The 20,678-nt window shown below is 34.5% G+C and overlaps 1 protein-coding gene across 46 annotated transcripts in view; it reads right to left on the minus strand.

Annotated features, from left to right (window-relative positions):
• Window positions 1–20,678, minus strand: part of ttn.2 (titin, tandem duplicate 2) — a 171,077-nt gene that overhangs the window by 84,770 nt on the left and 65,629 nt on the right. For 21 of the 46 annotated variants that reach the window (XM_088605106.1, XM_088605104.1, XM_088605102.1 and 18 more), the window contains 32 exons: window positions 20,215–20,325; window positions 19,916–19,996; window positions 18,405–18,524; window positions 17,744–17,857; window positions 17,152–17,235; window positions 16,687–16,785; window positions 15,574–16,434; window positions 15,084–15,167; window positions 14,576–14,659; window positions 14,339–14,422; window positions 13,963–14,034; window positions 13,617–13,694; window positions 13,401–13,496; window positions 11,577–11,624; window positions 9,139–11,259; window positions 8,652–8,702; window positions 7,412–7,807; window positions 6,913–7,182; window positions 6,511–6,786; window positions 6,282–6,421; window positions 5,889–6,015; window positions 5,529–5,795; window positions 4,837–5,103; window positions 4,419–4,682; window positions 4,164–4,303; window positions 3,440–3,566; window positions 3,076–3,342; window positions 2,696–2,962; window positions 2,115–2,381; window positions 1,843–1,982; window positions 1,412–1,538; window positions 273–415 (listed from right to left, as the gene is read on the minus strand). In XM_088605106.1, the coding sequence (XP_088461232.1) occupies window positions 273–415; window positions 1,412–1,538; window positions 1,843–1,982; window positions 2,115–2,381; window positions 2,696–2,962; window positions 3,076–3,342; window positions 3,440–3,566; window positions 4,164–4,303; window positions 4,419–4,682; window positions 4,837–5,103; window positions 5,529–5,795; window positions 5,889–6,015; window positions 6,282–6,421; window positions 6,511–6,786; window positions 6,913–7,182; window positions 7,412–7,807; window positions 8,652–8,702; window positions 9,139–11,259; window positions 11,577–11,624; window positions 13,401–13,496; window positions 13,617–13,694; window positions 13,963–14,034; window positions 14,339–14,422; window positions 14,576–14,659; window positions 15,084–15,167; window positions 15,574–16,434; window positions 16,687–16,785; window positions 17,152–17,235; window positions 17,744–17,857; window positions 18,405–18,524; window positions 19,916–19,996; window positions 20,215–20,325 (7,673 nt within the window). The remainder of the gene's footprint in view (window positions 1–272; window positions 416–1,411; window positions 1,539–1,842; window positions 1,983–2,114; window positions 2,382–2,695; window positions 2,963–3,075; window positions 3,343–3,439; window positions 3,567–4,163; window positions 4,304–4,418; window positions 4,683–4,836; window positions 5,104–5,528; window positions 5,796–5,888; window positions 6,016–6,281; window positions 6,422–6,510; window positions 6,787–6,912; window positions 7,183–7,411; window positions 7,808–8,651; window positions 8,703–9,138; window positions 11,260–11,576; window positions 11,625–13,400; window positions 13,497–13,616; window positions 13,695–13,962; window positions 14,035–14,338; window positions 14,423–14,575; window positions 14,660–15,083; window positions 15,168–15,573; window positions 16,435–16,686; window positions 16,786–17,151; window positions 17,236–17,743; window positions 17,858–18,404; window positions 18,525–19,915; window positions 19,997–20,214; window positions 20,326–20,678) is intronic. The other 25 variants (XM_088605115.1, XM_088605113.1, XM_088605126.1 and 22 more) reach the window with 23 other exon arrangements.

The raw sequence follows: 20,678 nt of genomic DNA on the forward strand, positions 1-20,678 counted from the left end.
AAATAAATTATTTTTTACAGAAATAAAACTAAATGTATATTTATATTGTTAAAGGTAACACAATAAACTTAAAATGAAGTAAGCCAAATAAGATTTATTGATTCATCTTAAACATTGAAACATCCAAAACAATAACCACTTCAGATGCAAAGGTGTGAACTGCATGCTTGTTATTTGTTAACAACTACATAACTACATGGTAAGTTTAACACATTTACTACTCCACTCATTCTCATAATGTTATTATTAACAATATTAATTATATAACTTACTCTGTCACTTGGTTCCAGTTTCTTATCTCCAAGGAACCATTCCACTGCAATGCCTTCATAGGAAAGTTCACAGTCGAAGGTAGCAGTCTCTCCAGCAGTAACTGTAACATCCCTTAGGGGCCTGAGCAGGCCAATTACACGCGCTTTGGATGGAGGAGAAGACATGATTAGATCTCCTCAAGTCCCAGTAGAATTTTAATCCTGCATATCTTCATTTCGCAGTCCCATCAAGAAGTGGGCCACTGCACTGGAGCTTCACGAGCCTCCTCAACTACTGGGAACTCACACAAGGAGTATCTGTTCACTGGGGACCCTCTATTTGCATATTCAATTTCCTGAAGATGAATATGGTCAGCGTAATATGTTAAAGGCATCTGCTACTCCACCAATCACACATGGCCCACTCTAGATAAGGCTTGTGGCTTCCAAAATAGCCTGGGGACCTGATTGGGGGACATCAATTGGCACCCAAACTTGGCTATCTGTTGCTGTCAATCAGCCTATTGGCATTTTCCAAAAATGTTGGGTTGGCTGCTACTCAACTACTTGCAAAAATGCAGACACATCATATACAGAGGTTACGTTTCATAACACTGGTTTGCGCAATTATATAATTCAAACCAATTCTCTTTAGAGATTAGGGATACGAAATGTACACTTTTAGCAAAACATCTGGAAATGTTGTATTTACATGCTTTTATTCACCTCTTTAACATCCAGTTAACAAGTTAGTTCAGAGAGATAATATGTTCTTTGGAACACTGGGCAACCACATGATACTTTAAAAAACTTCTAATGGATTAATACAAACACTTTCAACTACTTCAAAGATTTTAACCTAGTTAATTTAAGATTTATTGTTCATTTTTAAATAATGCAAAACAAGTGAATAAAAGTAAAAGCAGCTTCTGAGCTTGATACTTTATTGTGTCTTAATGCAAACAAATAAATTAAACAAAAACATTTTCCCTTCTGTGTTTATATTTGTGTACTCCCTTTCTACAGATTTAGGCAGTGGTGTTTATTAAACAAAAGCTCTCTTTTATGTTTGTATATTCTTTCATGGAACACATTTAATGAAAAGAGAAATAATACCATTATATATTCACATACTGTAAAGTTCCATTCTATTTTCTTACCTTTTACTCTAAGATGAGCACTAGATTTAGCATTGGCAGCCTGAAAGTCTACTCCACCAGCTTGATCCATGCGTACATTGTACAAGATGAGCATATGTTTTGTCCCCTCTTCCTTAATTTCACAATCCTTAGAGCAGAATAAATGTATTTTAGAATTATTAAAAAGATTACAAACTAATACAAATAATTCCAACCATTAGTCACAAAAATAGTGTTCAATCACATTTGACAAGTTCATTTATCCTCCCTCCTTTTGCTTTGTAACCGGAATTCCTGAATTCCTGAAGTGTTTCATGGATTAAGGAAAGGTACTAACTTTACTAAATTCTAAATTATTTAATTGTATAATATTGAAATTAAAATGATATAGTCCCACAACAAGAAAATCAAATATTGTGTAATGATGAATTAAAAAAATATGTCAGCCTTACAGGTGATTGAAGAAGAGGGTCCCCTTTAAGCTTCCAGTTGCCATGAACATCTTCCTCAGAAATTTCTGTCTCAAAGCGAGCAGTTTCTGTTTCTGTAACTTCAACACTATATAGAGGACGCACAATCTTAATGTCACGCTCTGTATAGAAAAGAGGAGAATAAAAAGATCAAGATGAAATGTCAAATTAATAATTTTACTAAGAAATAACTGCTATAATTAATAAATATATATATACTGTATAGCACTAATGAAGAAATAAGAAATCCAAACCTTCAATGTTGAGTTTAGCAGTGGTCTTGTCTGAGCCACAGTCGCAGGTATATTCACCAATGTCTGCCTTCAGTGCTCTTTTGACAACAAGGATTCTCTTCTTTCCATCAGCTTTAATCTGGACATTCTTTGATGGTGTGATTTCTTTGCCATCTTTAAACCATTTAACTGGAGCAGCTGCCTTGCTAACTTCACACTGCAAAATGACTTCATCTTTTTCTACTGCTGTGTAGTCTTGCAATTTTGTAATGAAGTATGGCTCACCCTCTGTAAATATCAAGGGGAAAATAACTCTCAACTGAATTAAAGTTTTACATCATATGTATTACATTACCAAAAACAAGATATGGCTGACTTTTCTATTAACTACCATTTTATAGATATTAATGTAACTTATATTGATATATATATAATTTATTCTTTATATATATATTTAGAAAAATATACTGAATATATGATTTTATATTAGTTAATTTATATTTAATTGAAATTATGTTTCTATATATAAGCATAATATTTCAGACAGTGCAGTTAAAGCTCACTTTTAAAGTTTTTGATATATATAGGAAAAAAATACATACCGAGGACAGTGAGTTTAGCCTCTGAGCTTTTGCCCATTGCCTCCACTTTAATGAGGGATGTGTCATCAATGGACACCTCCTTAAAAGCAAGTGTGTGGACCTTGCCTTCATCTGTCATATGTATGACTTTGCTGGGATGTAGACGTGTGTCATTCTTATACCAAGTAACTTGGATCTTCTCATGTGAAAGCTCAACGCTGAATTCTGCAGTCTCACGCTCCTTTACTGTGACATCTTTGATAGGCTTGATAAATTCAAGACGGATTCCTAAAATGTTATGAGAAAGGAAAAAAATGAAATTGTAGTTTCATTCAATTACTCCATAAATTGCAGAATACACAAATAAAACCATGCAGAGTAAAATCTCAATTGCAGTTTACCTTGGATTATTAATTTCCCACTTGTTCTTTTATCTTCAGCTTCAAACATGTACTTTGCTTCATCTTCAAATGCAACAGATTTTATAACAAGGGAATGCCTCTTCCCTTCTGCAATAATTTCAAATTTATCATCCGCCTTCACCTCCTGAGTGCCTTTAAGCCAGCGGAAACTTTTGGGTTCCCTGGAGACCTCACACTCGAACCTAGCTTCATCTTTCTCATATACTTTCACATCACTGAGAGGAGTGATAAAGGTGAGTGGAAGCTCTGTATTTAAAAAACAACAATGAAAATAACAATAAAAATTCTGATCATAAGACTGAAAATAGCTTAGAAGCATGCTAAAAAGGAATAAGAAAAGCACCTTTAACTTTAAGATTGGCTGCACACTTAGCATTGGCTGCCTGGAAAGATACTTCTCCAGACTGGGGTATTTTGCAGTTGTACAAGGTCAAGATATGTTTGGCACCGTCTTCAATAATCTCAACATCCTGCGAATGCACATACAAGATATGGAGATAAATAAAACATGCAACTTGACCACAAACAATAGACAATTTTGAAAAAGAAAATAGCAGCTTCTAACTTTTTTATACTTAGTATTTACATTTAAAATTTATATTTGTTTCTCTTTCCACAACAGTATAATCCCATTGCCGGTGGCTTGGTTTAAGAAAAAAAAAGAAATGCAGTTTAGAAAACAATCTAATATTATTCATACAAAATAAAAATCCATCTCGCTGTGCATTCCTGCACATGACTTGCTATTTATCTCTCACAGTTTAAAGAAGTTCATCATCATTCTCTTCATCAACTTAATTTCATTCCTCAACATTCACTTAAAATTTCTAATTATTAATATGTATTATAATTTATCTTGTAATAAACAAATAATACTAAAGAAATAATAAAACATCTGTTATTCAGTAGAAAATAATGTAGGATTAATTTGTGTTTCTTTTTACAAGTAACAATCACAAATACTACTACCTCTAAATAGTCCTTGGTAATCTCTACCAAGTTATCATAGTCTGAGTATGGATCCATATTTTTTTAATAACTTCAAAAATGTATAAAAAGCCACATACCGGAGAGGGAGATAAGATTTCTCCCTTCAGCTTCCATTGAGGATGAACATCTGTTTCAGAGATTTCCACTTCAAAACGTGCAGTTTCCCCATCAAAGAGCTCCACACCATACAAGGGTCGAACAACCTTAATATCTCTAGCTGTAAATGAGAAGTTGGCAAAATGGAATTACACCAAATAAATAAGTACATCTATATCACATGAAATATTTGTTCATAAGAAAATAAAATGGTACAGTATGTACTGTATTCTTACCCTCAATGTTCACAGTTGCCATCGTCTTGTCTGTCCCACAGTCACATACATAGTCTCCCTTATCTTTGTTTTCCACTCTTTTGATAGACAAAATCCTTCTTTTGCCTTCAGTCTTAATAGTTACAAGTTTTGAAGCTTTGATCTCCTTCCCATCCTTGTACCATTTCACAGGGACATCTTTGCTGAGCTCACAGTCCAAAATGACTTCATCTTTCTCAACTGCAGTGTAATCTTGTAATTTAACTGTGAAGTATGGATCACCCTCTGGAAAATTAAAGGAATGGTCATGCATGCTGATCTAAGTATATGAAATAAACTTAAAATATGCATTGTATATATTTTTCTACAAATACACAAAACAGATTAATTACAAAGCACAATACTAACAAGCAAAAGGAAAAAATAGAATACACATTACCTAATACAGTCAGGTTACCCAATGTAGCAAGGCTAAGGGCTTCAGCCTTAACCTGGCAAGTGTCATCTAGAGTGACTTCTTTGATTTCTAATATATGCTTCTTTCCATCTACAGAGGTAAGCACTGTTCTGCTTGGGTGAAGTTTTCTTTCATTCCTGTACCAGGTCACCGGTACATTCTCATGAGACAGCTCAATTTCAAATCGAGCTGTTTTACCTTCCTTCACAGTTTGGTCTTTTAATGGTTTGAGGAACTTCAGCCTTATGCCTGCAACATATTAGTTTTTTTAATTAGTTCTCCATGAAGGCACTCTGTCACATTTGTACCAGGAAAAAGGATTTAGCATTGATAATTTTAGTATTGTTAGAGTACAGGATGCCCTAAAATAAAGAAGCTTTCTGGAAACTCAATTAATTAATGTACCATTACAGAGAGCAAACAGCCTACATTAGGTTTGCCAGCTAGTAAAATATAAGAGATCCTTACTCTAATTAAAACATTTAAATTGCTAAAAAATTGTGTCAGGTGCTAACAAAATATACAGTTTAGTCATTTGAATACTATTATCTATTAACTATTATCAAACAAGTCTTTTAAAAAAATAAATTTACATTTTTCCTAATTAGCCTTATACTGTTTTTATATGTCATATTTATTAAGTGTATTTATACAGTATGTGAAGCAACACTTGCCTTCAACGGTAAGTTTAGCTGTTGACTTTTTGCCATTAGCTTCAATTGTATAATCTCCTTCATCGTCAAAAGTGCAGCTGTTGATGACCAATATATGCTTCTTTCCATCATCAATAGTGTGAAATTTTTCACCAGACTTGATGATGTCAGAACCTTTGGTCCACATGACCTTTGGAACTTCCCTGGTAAGAAGGCATTCAAACTTTGCCTGCTTTTTCTCTGGCACAGAGACATCTTTCAAGGGTACTGCAAAGTCCAGTTCGATTTCTGAGGTGGGGGAGAAACATCAATTTCGTTTCAAGGGACTTTTCCTTTTCTCACCGGTATTATAAAAGAACAATAACTTTTAAAATTGTTTACCTTTGACTTTAAGCATGGCAGTAGTGATGGCATTCAATGCTTGGTAGGTAATTTCACCAGCTTGATCAACTTGGACATTGTGCAGAGATAGCATACGTTTCTTACCCTCTGCTTTGATCTCACAAGTCTGAAATGAAAAAAGAGCTTAAAATGTATATATATATTCTACATAACATGTCAATGACAAAAATTCTAATTATTTTATAATAACAGCTGACATTCTATGAAAGATCTTTCACACAAAGTAACAAAGGTATACTATGGCCTGGCATGAAACAGAAGTAAGATAAGAAATCATCAATGGCTGATTCAATACACACAGCTCCATAAAATAGCACATTAAAGTTAGCAAAGGTACAGTATATATGTATTTGTAATCTGTCAGTCTCTTACAGGTGATCTCTGCAGAGTTTCCCCTTTCAATTTCCATTCTCCTGGAATATCTTCCTCAGAAATTTCAGTATCAAAGCTAGCACTTTCTTTTTCATAGATCTCCACACTTTTCAGGGGTTTCAGGATTTCAGCCTCACGTTCTAAAATAAAACACAAGTAATGAATCAACTGGCATACATGTAAAATAGTAGGCATTAGACTTCATATATTTACAAACTACCTAACTTACCTCCAAGAGTGAGTTTAGCTGGATATCTGCGACCTTCAACCTCAAAGGCATAATCCCCAACATCTTCTGGAGTAGCATTCTTCACAAGAAGAACATGCTGATTTCCATCCTTCAAGGGTTCAGTCTTGTCATTGGGTTCTGCTGGGATTTCATCATCCCCTTTGAACCATTTCACATTTGGTGTGTCCTTTATAAGCTCACATGTGAACTTGGCAGTCGCTTTGGGTTTCACATGTTGATCTCTCAGGGGTTTCACCAGCCAATCTCGGATAACTTCTACAAGGTAAAAGTTATGCTTTTAAGCAAGATAACAACTAGTAATGAAAAACTATACCTTAAAGAAGATATTGAAAAAGTAGTTAAATCCTAAACACAATGGATTTTATCTTTTGTTATGCATACCTATTACTTTTACAGTTGTTTGGCATTTGATGTCAGCTGTCTCCACTGAGTAAACACCAGCATCAGAATCATCAGCGTCTTGTATGGTCACAGCTCGCTGCAGTCCAATGACATTCACTGCATGCTTGCCAGGTATCTCCTTTAGTGGCACACCATCCTTCTTCCAGATCACATCTCTGTCTTTACTCAGTTCACAGGTCAAGTACATAGGCTGTCCTTTGATGACTGAGTACTCTTCCTCAAGGGTCTTTGTAAAGCGAACAGGTAGTTCTATAAATAGAGTAAATCATGCATACAGTTAGTTATATATGCAAAACAATAATATATTTGGCTAACACATTTTGGCAGCAAGCCAAATTGTCCATTTATTAATTAATTAGTTTGAATTTTATAGATTTTTTTCATGTTTACATAAGCAATTTTGTAGAGAGCCACAATGCCCTTTGGGATGAAGTACTTATCTTTAGCATGGATTTTAAACAGGGCTTAATGAAAATACCTTCAACAATGAGTTTGGCTGTAGAGGTCTTTTCTTTATTGCCGAGCTTGGCTACACAAGTGTATTCTCCAGTGTCAGAAAGTTGCACATCAATAATACTCAGTTTCCGATCCTTCCCGTCTGAAGTGAATTTGTGTTTTGGACTTTCTCTTAGGTTGCTTCCATCTTTCATCCAGGAGGTGATAGCAGTCGATGGTGAGATCTGACACTCAAAAACAGCTGAAGACCCTATGGACTCAGCCTCTTGCAAAACAATGTCTTTCAGTTCCTTGACAAACTTCAGTGGGACAGCCTTGAGCTGGAATCCAAATGGTGATTCCTCAGGAGGTTTGTCACCCCCAGCTCCTGGTCTTAGCCTCCTCCTATCTGCATCACCAGGCGACGGCGTTTGCCTCGCTAAAATTTAGATTTGAAGACATTACCTTTTTTTGATTTGTTTTCATTCAGCGCATGCTCTGACGATGAATTGGCATGATGCATCCAAATAAAAGTTTTCAGTTTAAATTCCGGAAATGCGATTAGAGCAATTGAAAACAGAAGCCCTTAGGAAAAGCATAGCCAGGTTCTTCGGGGAACCATCCAAGAAAGCAATGCACGGCACCACAAACCTTAGTAGAAGGCAACTTTCATCCACTTTAGTTCAGACAGTGTTATTCCAATTTAATGAGAGGGGGGTTGCAACTATTTTCTTCTGAACTCTTGATAGACATTTGTCAGCAAAAGATACAGCTTTATTTTTTGTCATTAAAAGGAATACCTTTTTTACACAGATGTAGAAAAGGTTGTATTTGCATTGAATATCAATTATGAGTATTTGTTACAAGTTAATAAGATGCATTAAAAGGCATAAACAATTTACATACACATTCCAAATCATTTATAATATTTATGGATTTCATATCTACAGGTGAGTTTAAAATGCACATTGCAGGCAAACTGTTACATTCAACACCATGATGCTGTCTGATGTGTTTTCACTCAAAGAAAAGCAGTTTCTGACATTTTCAGATGATTACATGCAAATCAACCACAATTCTATCAGAGTAATAGTATAAGTGAAGTTTCTAATGTATGGTTTCCTAAGATCTGGATTGCACTTCTTATTACTATATACTAATGATGTAGACAGTGGGATGTACTGTACTTGCTTGTTGTGTAATTTTGAAATACATTTGAAGTTGATATAAGTTTTGCATGCATCGATCTTTGACAGTGAACATGCAATGGCTGGTTCTCTGACCTTTTGGTAGCCCTCTACCCCTTCCAGCTTCCTCTCTGGGTGCCTTTGCATCTGAAGCAAGATAGCAACATTATTTTCATTTCCTTGAAAATGTTAATGTCAAGTTAAAACAGTATGAAAAGACCAGAGTACAAATTTCATGACATTTGTTGAAGATAAAAAAGATAAAACATTATTGGGAAAAGCACCTCATGCCACATATTAATGGAATGAAATGTTACACCACAACGTAACATACAATTTAAGGACTTAATAGCCCTTAGTCTTGTTATTGATGGGAATGTTTAATGTTTACAATAATAGTATTCGTAGACTGTTTAAAAACAATACATATGGTATCATGCAACCATAGGCAAGACAAAGGAAGACAAACATGAATCTTTTTAAAACAACGGACGAAATGGAGATTATTGGGGTAAAACACTGCTTTTTCCGAAGCACAGGATATGAGGCAGACAGTGGTGAAGGGCTGCAGCAGCCGTCTCACCTCGTCTTTCACCTGGCTTTCCTGGAGTCTCAACAGCCCCCTCTTCTGTTTCTGCACTTTCATCCCAGTCTTCCGATGAAGTATATGAATCACGTGGACCTAGTTCCCATCCCCAAGTTTCCTCTTCATCCTCCTCTTCTTCGGGCTCTTCTTCAAAGACTTCTTCTTCTAAATGTGTAGGAATCTTCTTCAGCTGTACAGTTTCCGGAGACAGTTCTTTCATCACTGGTACCTTCCCTTTGCCAATTTTAAGTGGGACCTGAGGAGCTATTTCTTCTGGAGACTTGGTTTTCTTTGCTGCTTTCTTGAGTAGAATGGGAATATCCTCCACAGAATCTTTCGCAGCAGGTTTTTCTTCAGTTTTTTTGGCAACATCTGCAATTGGTTTGCGCTCCAGAGGAATGGATTCTATAACTTTTGGCTTTCCTACAATTTTAGGGGAAGGAGTCTTTTTCATTTCTATTCCTGGTATGCTGAGCTCCATGTGCTTAAGTGGTATTTCTTTGTCTTTTTCATCTAGTTCTTTGGGCACGTGTCCCACCTTCTTAAGCTGTACAAGCTTTTCCTCCTCCTTTGGACTCTTACCTTTTGTTAGAGGAATAACTTTAGGAGCTGTTTTTTCTTCTATTGGTATAATTTTTGGTTTCTCCTTTACACCTTTCTGTACCTTTTCAGGTTCTTTTATTGGTACATGTTCACCTGGTGATTCCGTTTTCTTCAGCTCAGGTTTTTGAAGAGGAACATGTTCTTTTTCCTTTTCCTGTGTTGGAATTCTTTCAACTTTCTTTAAAAACAAACCAGGCTCCTTTGGGATTCCATCTATTAGGACCCGGTCGGGCTTTTTTAGGGCCACTGGTTCTTTTTCTCCCTCTCCTGTGGGGATTTTTTCTACTTTCTTTAATGTTATACCTGCTTCCAGGGGCACTTCATCTTTAGGAACCTTTTCTCCTCTTTTAAAGAACATAGGCTCTTTTTCCTTTGCTTCAATAGGAATTTTTTCTTCTTTTTTAAACTTTTTACCCACTTCATCAGTGTGAACAGGTGATACTTCCTTAGGCAACTTTGGAACGGGTATCAGTTCCACTGTTTCTCTTTCCTTTTCCAGTGTTGGAACTCTTTTCACCTTTGTTAAATCTGTATCTGGTTCTTTGGGTTTTTCATCTTTTGGGATTTTCTTCAGAGGTTTTAGAGTCACATCTTCTTTTTCTTTTTCTTCTGTGGGAAGTTTTCCCACTTTCTTGGGTGGAATAGCAGGTTCTTTAACTACTTCATCTTTTGGGGGTCTGCCAACTTTTTTCAAAGTTACCATGTCTTTTTCTTTTTCTCCAGTTGGAATTCTCTCACCTTTTTTAATTGGAATACCTGGCTTCTCAACTTCTGGTGGTTCCTCATGTATAGATACTTTTTCAATTGGTTTCAGGGTCACTGTTTCTATTTCCCTCTCCTGAGTAGGAATTCTTTCCACTTTTGCCAGAGTTAAACTAGGTTCTTTGGTGATCTCAGTTTTGGGATGTTTTGCAGTTTTCTTTAGAGCATCCCTTTCTCTATCCTTTTCATCTGAGGAAATTTTCTCAATTTTCTTCAGAGGTACCATGGGTTCCTCTGGAACTTCTGTCTTGATGTCTCTTTTAATTTTTTTAAGTTGAACTTCTTCTATAATCTCCTTTCCTTCTGGTTTTGTGACTTTTCCAGCCCTTTTGGGAGGCTTAAAAGTCTGAATTTGCTCCTCTGTTTCATAGCTTGCAATTGTTTTGAGTTCTACATGTTCTGCTTCAGTTTGCTCTATTAAAATTCCTGAAGGAACCTTTTTCAGTGTTATACCTTCCTTTTCAGGTCCTGGCTTTTTTGGAATCACTTCAACTTTCTTGAGAGACACATGTTGATACTCTTCTTCCTCATACTTTTCTGTGCTCATGACTTGTTGAAAAGATATACTTAATTCTGGTGTTAGTTCTTCAGAAGGTACTTTAGTGACTTTTTTCAGAGTTATTGTTTCTTCTTTTTCCTTCTCCTTTGATATTTTGGTCATTTTCTTTAAGACTGGAACTTCCAGCTTATCTTCTTCTTCCATGTGGATTTTACCTTTTTGTTTAAGAATTGTCGGTGCCACACTGGGTTTTTCTGAGGCGATAAAGTTTTCACATTAAACATATATCTCAAAATTACAAACAGGGAACAATCTATTAAACACAATATTGGACAACATATATTTTGTGACACAACAGAACAAAAATCCATTCATCTTTTGAGGTGTCGCACATACCTCAATACGTTTTCAGTCACAAACAACGATATTGTACATATAAGCACAAAAAACACTAAAGGACATTTAAGTACTATGAACAACAACGAAACAACATTTCCTTCAATACATAAGACAATACAGTATGTCCAGTATAATTGAAGCTATATTGTGTCTAAGATGATGATCACCATACCTTTTTTCTTCTCTGGTGCAGGAGCAGTAACAGGGCCCTTTTCCTCATCTATCATAGAAATTAAAAGATAGGTCATAGTAAATTAATGCAAAAATACAACAAGAAAATATGTATATTCAACCAAATTCTTGATTTCATTTCAGTGTCTGGAATAGTGAGATGGAGTGCAGTACTGGTAGCCTCATCCTGTCATTCTCTCAATTAATCAGACCAAAAGTAAATCTGTATTATAAACTGGTAATATTTAATATTGCCTACCTTCTGAATGATTCAATACCATGTTTAGTCCCAGGATACTTAATTAATGAAACCTTACTAATGCTACTGTTACATTTAATCTAGTTAATCTTGCTTTGTACAAAGTTTTGGAATGAGCATAAGAGCCACTAATGTACTTGAAATCAAGTAAAGAGATTCTATTTTCACCGACGCATAGCTGATTTGCATCAACCATTTTCTTCACAATATTCCTGGAATTTAAAATGATTGTTTTTTGTGTCAGCCAAACACATCTCCTAAAGATAAAGGCTAAGCTTCAGGCATTAATGGTGGACAATATGCTCACTTAATGTAAGGGCAGGCAACATTTTCTTTCCACTTTATTGCATTTAAGTCTAAATATTTTAGTGATATTGAACACAAAGTGCATAACTCAAATAAGTAATCTGAATACAATTAAGAGTTTAAAGAAACAGGATGAGAATGTCTGGATCTGAAAAGATTATATGAGTAACACCCTAATCAAAATACATTCAAATTAATCTCTTTCTGTTATCCCTGACTCAAATGACTAAATTTTAGTCATGCTTATGAAATCAAATCATCTTTTTTATTATTGAAACTAATCAGTTGTCAATCTTTTCTTGTGGTGAGACTATCCATATAAATCTTAATCTGGGCAAATCAAAAATGTGATCTTCAGATTCTGTTTTGAAGTGATAAAGCAAAGTATTCCATTAGATTTTCCTGCTATTGCCAGGGAGACAGAGATATTTTGGTATATCAAGGAGATATCTACCAAAGAGGTATCAAAAATTTCATTTAGGTATTTCATTTCATCTTGGTAATATGTGGAGGTGTTTGACAGAATATCAAAAATTGCATTATCGTGCCACATATTTATACCATGAGCACTTTTCTTTGCTCTCTGCTTGAGATAAACAACTCAACAGACAACACCGGACTGGATTACACAATACCAAAGACACAATCCAATGGTTTTTAGAATTATGGCTCTGTAAGAAAGACTTTGAAAAAAGTATCCAAAAATGAACTTTTCAAGATGGAAATAATCATTACAGCCCCAAAGTAATTAAAGAGTCTTTGTACTTCTTTACTTTCTGCACTTTAATTCTGTAACTAGTGACTAGTTCAGTCTACATCTTTTAAAATTAACTCTTAATAATATCATCCAAAGACAAAAATTGAATACAATACATGTGGTACGTAGGTTTTTTAACATACAGTATACTGACAAGGACATAAAAGGACAGTCAAAAAACATATTTATAAAGAAGCATGTAAGGAAATTGTGCTTAGACAATTTTAAGACAATGACACATTGCTGGTTAGTAAATTATTGACACAACAGACAATTTATACAAACATCATTAATAAAAGGTTTTAAGATTCCAAAGATGACACATAATGTACCAAAGAAGGGGATCAAAGAATAGTGTTTGTGTTAAAACGAGTATTTCAATCCAGAATGAAGCAATGAAGATGATTACATTGGTAAGTAAGAGTTTAATACCTCTAAACAAATGAAGGTAAGAAGTAGCAAAACCATGAAGAATGAATAACGGACTGCCAAACACAAAATACCTTTTACTGGTTTAACCAATGATTTTTCCTCCTCTTTTATGGGCACAGGTTCTGGTGCCACTGGCTCTGATACTTTCATCTTGGAAGGTGTTGGAACTTTGAAAACATATTAATTGGTTTTCAGAATCAAAAGGAAAATTACATTACAATTGTTAAAGTAAATTATCATTTTAAGCTGCCAATATAAGGTATTTATTTTGCTGTTGACATCAATACCTTTTTCTGGTACAATCTTTTCTGCTTCCAACTTGGTGATGGGAATAGATTTTTCAGCCTTCTTTGTAGGTTCATGAACTTTAAAGAGAGTGTAGTTTTTATTTATAGCAAGTTTACAAAAGATAACAACAGAGGTATGGAACACATTTTAGCACGGAAGCATGAAGACATGAACAACATTGAACAATAACAAAGATAAAACAGCATAATGCACATAAATACAAGACAAAGTTATTGTGAATGTCAAATGTAACTAAAATGAAGAAAGTTTCTAATGTTTGTAAATTCAAAATGGTATGGATAATGTAGGGGTTAGTGATATTTTTCATGTTACTAAATTAAATACCTTTTACTGGTGTGGCTTCTCGTCTTGAAACACTGACTGAAGTAACATCTTCAAAAACAGCTGCTCTCACATCTTCAGTAGATTAAAAACATGTTTCTCATTAACTTTTTTCAAATTTGTATGATGAATTGGAATTTTTAGAGCAGTGAAATCAGATGTGACAATGATGATCAGTGTAAGAAGCTGAATTCAGTACAAAGATTTTGCTGTTGTTTGTTTCTAACACAAATCAATTCAGTTGAAATTGCAGAACATAAAACATTGAGAGATAAAATAAAGCAAAACAAGTTACTTAACACACAATGACAGCATTATTTTTCTAGTAGAGGAAGAGCTTATGACAAAGAAATCAAGAGAAAGGGTAGGTGTTTTGTACCTTTTTTAAGTGTTATTTCTTCCTTTTCTGGAACACGTACTTTTGTAACTTCTTCAATCACAGGCTTCTTTCTCAGCTCCGGAACTTAAATAAGTGAATGGATTGTCATTTAAGATACTTTTCTATAGATGTTGTATGGAACATGTATGACTTAATATTCAGTTTTCTTTAGGACCATTAATTACAGTCGAGTAATGATAAATGAATGAAAATGAAGGGTGTAAAAATATTGAATACCTGACACTGTTGGTATTTTCTCTTCTTTGCGTTGCACTGATGGTTTTGGTTTTTCGGGAGTGATCTTCCCTACCTCTTCTGGCACTTGAAAGAACATTTTTATTTTTAGTTAAATAAAAAATATTCAGAAATAGCTACTGTTTCAAGAGAAAAAAAAGATTTAACTTTTAAGACAAATTAGACAAAATAAGAGACATTTGTACATGAAGAACAAAGACAAAGACAAAGATTTAACACACTCTGTACCTTTGCTTGCAGGAACACTCTATGTTTTGGGAGAAATCAAAAGTACTTGAGCTTCTTGTGTGGATTTACACTTTACACACTTCCAATATTTTTTTTAACTTAAGATTGAAACTTTTGTTCAAGTAGTTTAATAGTTAAGAGAACTGAACACAAACACATAGGCAAACATACACTAAATAAACATGACATGAACACAAGAACAAGTCAAGAGAGAAAGATTTTTGATTGTTTTCAAAGAGTGTCCCAAGTGCATTTTCTGTACCTTTTCGTAGAGTAGCTTCTTCTTTGATTGAAACATAGACTTGTTCAGGTATCTCAGGAATGGTCTTCTTTTCTGGTTCAGACACTTTATAGAAACATTATGTAAAATTTTACAGAGAAGCATAAGAAGATTGAAACACAGAACACACAGCAACATTAAAGAAAAACTGAACAGAACATAGAATGATGGTTTGACTGTTATATGAAAATGTGATGAGACAAAGTACAGTACTTCCACAAACATGTAAGACAAAAACAAAAGACGACATGGTTTACCACTTGTAAGAACATGCTATTGTTTCATTTCAAACAAAATGTTAAGATCAGTTTTTATTCACTGCATTGTGTAACAACCACAGCAAATGCAACAAGACACATTATAGAGAAATATTTGCTTTTATGTAAAGAGGCAATGGAATGATGAAGTAAATGAATTATTTGCATCACAGCGTGGAATGAAATGTTTTTCTTCAAGGTGCTTTAAAGAGTACCTTTCACTGGAGCTACCATCTCTTTCTTTGGAGTGATTCTCTCTTTTTCTGGTGCTATTTCTTCCTTTTTGACAAGGATGGCTTTCTTTGGAGCAATTTCCTCTATTTTAGGAGCGACTTCTTCGATTTTAGGCACTCTTTCCCTTATCTTCAGTGCGATTTCATGTTTTCTAGTAGGAATGTCTTTTTTGGGTGCAGCTTCTTCCATATGAATGTCTTCAGTTTTTACTATTATTTCTTCTTTCTTTGGAGGAAGGTCTTCTATTTTAGGTAAAATTGTATGTGCTTCAGTGGCAATTTCTACCTTCCTAGGCAGAACATCTTTCTTAAGAGAAACTTCTTTAAACGATATCTCCTCTTTCTTGAAATAAGCCTCTTCTTTTTTAAGAGAAACTTCTTTTTTGCTGACAGGAATTTCTGCTTTCTTCAAAGGAATTTCTTCTTTCGTGTGTGAAATCAGAGAAACTTCTTCTTTGCTGACAGAAATTTCTGCTTTCTTCAAAGGAATTTCTTCTTTCTTGTATGAAATCAGAGAAACTTCTTCTTTGCTGACAGGAATTTCTGCTTTCTTCAAAGGAATTTCTGCTTTCTTGTGTGAAATCACTGCCTTAGTGATAGGAGTCTCCTCTTCCTTGAATGAAATATCGTCTTTTGTAACTATTAGCTCCTCTCTCTTGAGAGATTCCCTTTTCTGGAATGAAATCTCCTCTCTCTGGACAGGAAATTCTTTCTGGAGAAAAACTTCTTGCTTTACAGAAATCTCATCTTTCATGTATGACACTTCTTCTCTTTTTGCAGTTCTCTCCTCTGTCTTAACAATAGTCACAGCAAGTTGTTCAGGCTTCTTGGGGACTTCCACCACTTTAAAGAATATTTGAAATTTAACTTAAAGCACTGTGTAGTGCTACCAAAGAAATCAGATATTTTTACTCAACATATAACACAAACAATAGGTATATAATAAAAGGGACAAATAAAGAGCAATTTACTATTGCACATTTGGGTAATTTGTGACAGCTACTCATAAGACCATTGATAAAACAATTCTCAAGATTGTAAAAAAGCAACAGCTTGTATAAGAACAGAAGAGTTCTAGAGCTAAACTTCAAATACCTTTCATTGGAGGAACGTCTTTCTTTGGAACAGCTTCCTCTTTTTTAGGAATGGGCACAGCAGGTGCAATTTTCTCAGGCTTCGTGACAACTTCTGGCACTTCAAAGAATAATTACATGTAGCTTTCAGCACACAGTTGTGCTCATAAATAAATGTAAGAATGAGACACAGACAAGATACACAAACAATTCAAAAAGACAGGGAAGGGTAATGAATGACAAAAGTACAAAATATACTGTATGGCACTATGTGTTATACCATTATAGTTACTAATGAAAATAATAAAGAAATTAATTATCTAATTTATCTGTTGTATACAATATATCAATTAAATGTGGACTATGTTTTTAAGACATATAGATACAACTGACCAACTGTACAACAATGACACACAAAGAGTACATAAACAAAAATGAAAGAAGAGAAGATGGTGTTTTGATGATCATTTTTGGATTTTGTCTATACCTTTGGTCGGTGCCCTTTCCTCCACTTTAGGTACAGTGATGGGGACTTTTTCTATACGTGCTTCTTTCTGTTTAATTTCAGGTGCTTTAAAGATATTGAAGTACAAGAAATTATTAATGGACATATAAAAACAAAACATGACAATAACTTGGACAGAAACATTTTTCTTACAAGATTTGACAAGACTTTAATGTAAAGATTTAACTTGTGCTAGAATAAAAAAAAAAGTCTATGTGTAGAAAAAAAGGGTCAAGTCAAATTCTGTTTTGCAGAATGTTTACACTGCGTATAAATAGTCCCTTCCAAGGGCATTTTTAAATTAAATGTTAAAATATGTGGAATTTCTTTATACATTCTGAAGCGAAGAATGTTTTTCAAAGATTGATTTCATTTATTTTGAGGAACTTCGGATAACCAAACAAAACATACAGAATAATTGACATAACGGGAATAACGGGAACAAACCAGTGACAAAAAACAGAATTAAAAAATAAACTTTAAGATGCCTAAAGTACTTTGTCAATAAGAACACAAAATACAAGTCAAACAAAACATGAATTTGTGACCCTTCAAGACGAAAGTTTATGTATACCTTTTGTCGGAACGGCCTCCTCCTTTCGAGGTGGAGGAGCTGGCTTTGGCTCTGGCTCTGGCTTGCTAACTGGCTCTCGCCTTGCAGGTGCTGGCTTCTTTGGCTCCTCAGGAACTTTAAAGAACATTTTAATTTTCCTTTTTGGACATTCACAGATGCATGTTGAGATTCTTATAAGAATGTACTGTAAGCCATCTTGTCCATTCTACAAGCAAATGCATAGACTTTTTTTTCTGCACATGCCACTCTTTCCATAATGGCAGGCATATTAAAGCCTGTTTTTTTAGTAGAAGACAAATATGACAGAATGGTCCAATTTACAAAGACATGAACCACATATAAACTTTATCATATAAATGAAACAGACTCAACAAATAAGAATGACATGATTCACATATGAGTTTTATCACATTCATGAGGTAACAAAACCAAGTCTGACACTTAATGGACATTAGCCAAGAATGACAATGAACACTGGACACAGAGCAAAAGAATAACAATGTTACATTTCCAACAGTACTGTACGGAACACAAACACTACTTTTTCTGTTACAGTGAGATTCTGCATTTTCTAGAAAGCAAGCACTAAAAGACTGCACTGCAAGAGCTTGCATTACCGCAGACCATATGAAAAATCTCCTTACAACTGCTTTTCAAATACCTTTTACTGGAGCAACCTCTTCTTTCTTAGGAGGGGCTACCTCCTTCTTAGGAAGAATCTCCTCTTTTTTAGGAACAGCAACTTCAGCAGTAACTTCAGGCTTCCTGGTAACTTCTGGCACTTTAAAGAACATTTCAAAGTAAGCTTAATGCATATAATTGTGGTGTTAAGAGATGGAGTCCTTAAGTGGAACATGCAACATATAGACACACATACACCAAAAGTACAAATATTTTAATACAATGTGGCATTGTCCTAACAAATATACAAAACATCACATCACATGTTTACACTGTGAAAAACTATAAAAAGTGTACTTTATTATTATAAGTTGTATTCAAGAACTTAATATCATGTGTCGATACCTATTATTCTGAGCTACAGTATACAGAAGAGGATGGCATGTGATGTTGAATTGTTGCCTTAGCGTTCTTCGGTCCTGGATTCAAATTTGGCCTGGTGTGAAGTTTGAATTATATGCTACGGTTAAGTGGGATTTCACCAAGTCCTCCAGTTTCTTCACACATGTCATGTTGCCTAAGTGTGTATCTAGATTCTCAATTGTGTGTGTTCCCTGCAATGGATTGCCTTGCAGGGTGTATCTGGCCTTGTGCCAATTACCTACTGGGTTACTGCAAACTTGAACTGGATTAAGCAATAATACTAAAAGAGATGGAATCTTTGTAAGTGATCTGTGGTAGAGATTATCAAGCTTTACACTTTCTCCCATTAGTTCAATACTGGTACTTGTATGTCCAATGAAAATGGCAGTTAATGTAAGTTAGAGATTCCTTTTCAACACAAACACAAAAAGGCTTTTTTAATACAACAAAAAAGCCACAGAACCAGCCTAATGCTGTCAGACAAAGACATAAGACTAGGGATGACAGAAAAGAAGACAAAAGAGTGTATTTTGAAGACAGCTCACAGTTAATTCTTGACAAAACATTACTAACAGACAACAAGAGTACTCAAGACAAACATAAAAATAAAAAGGAACGGTATATTCATTGCCTTAATCTGAATGTTTAAATTTCTGCATTTAATTTTAAAAGATACTGTTTATGGCTTTCATACTTCTAAGCTTAGTCAGGTCTTTGGTTTTGTACATATTTATTAAATATTTATTAAAGAATATGAAAAAATCATCTACTGTATATGCACAAAAGTATTCAGTGCACTATTTGAATTAGTTTATGAACCATTAACCATTAAATACGAACTTGAATTCAAGATATATTTTGAAGATCTTAACAATGTTCTAAATTTTGTAACTCAAGGTAAATAAACACTTAGAATAACCAACAATGACGTACTTTGACATACAGTAGCAACACCTACACACTTTTCACAAACACATTTGAGGGCTATTTTAATAGCCCTATTTAAATAAAGAATGCTGAAGCAATTAGTCACGGGTTGCACAAAAGACAAAAGAAGGCAACGTGTGTACAGGGGTCTTTATTAAAAACCCCAAAGCACTGTGAAATATTTTCTCCTTTGAGTGATACCTTTTGTTGGAATGGTCTCCTTTGGAGGAGCAGGTGTTGGCTCTGGTTTTGGAGGCACTGGCTTCTTAGGTTCCTCAGCAACTTTAAAGAATATTTTTTTTGTATTTTAGACATACATTACCCAGATACTGTACAGTATTTAGTATATGCATACATACAATATAGAAAAAAAAGTAACATTAAGAAATGATTCCATCTGGGAAGCGACAGATCTTACAAAAAATGAAGATTGCAATAAACCTTAGCTACTGGTACTTGACTAGGAACAGAATAAAACAAAATTGCAGACACAACAGTACCTTTTGGTGGTGCAACTGTGGGCTTCTTTTCTGGTTCAGGTTTTCGTTCAGGTTCAACTTTAGCTGGTGGTGCAACTTTAGGTTCGGGTACAGGTTTCTTAACTTCAGGCACTTAAAAGACATTCGTATTATTTTAGACAAAGACTACATTGATGTCATAAGAGGCAAGAAATTAGCACAAACAAATATTGTACAAAACGTTCTGCGTCAATTACAAAAGAAAATCACAGACGACAAACAAACATTCTCAATTTTCAACGATCTACAGAGTTTTTTTTTTAATGAACACAATTAGAAAGATGTCTACAAAATATGGTACTTGGGATCCAAATGAAAGAAAGACCAATTGTGAAAAGACAGACATGGACAATGTCTTAGTTATTAAAACATGAGACAAATACACTAAAAACAAACGCTTATAATTACAGATATAAATCGACACAGACAAGTTAGTAAGCATAATG

Source organism: Lepisosteus platostomus, chromosome 14, assembly GCF_059453375.1.
Source record: "Lepisosteus platostomus isolate fLepPlt1 chromosome 14, fLepPlt1.hap1, whole genome shotgun sequence".
NCBI classification, from domain to species: domain Eukaryota; kingdom Metazoa; phylum Chordata; class Actinopteri; order Semionotiformes; family Lepisosteidae; genus Lepisosteus; species Lepisosteus platostomus.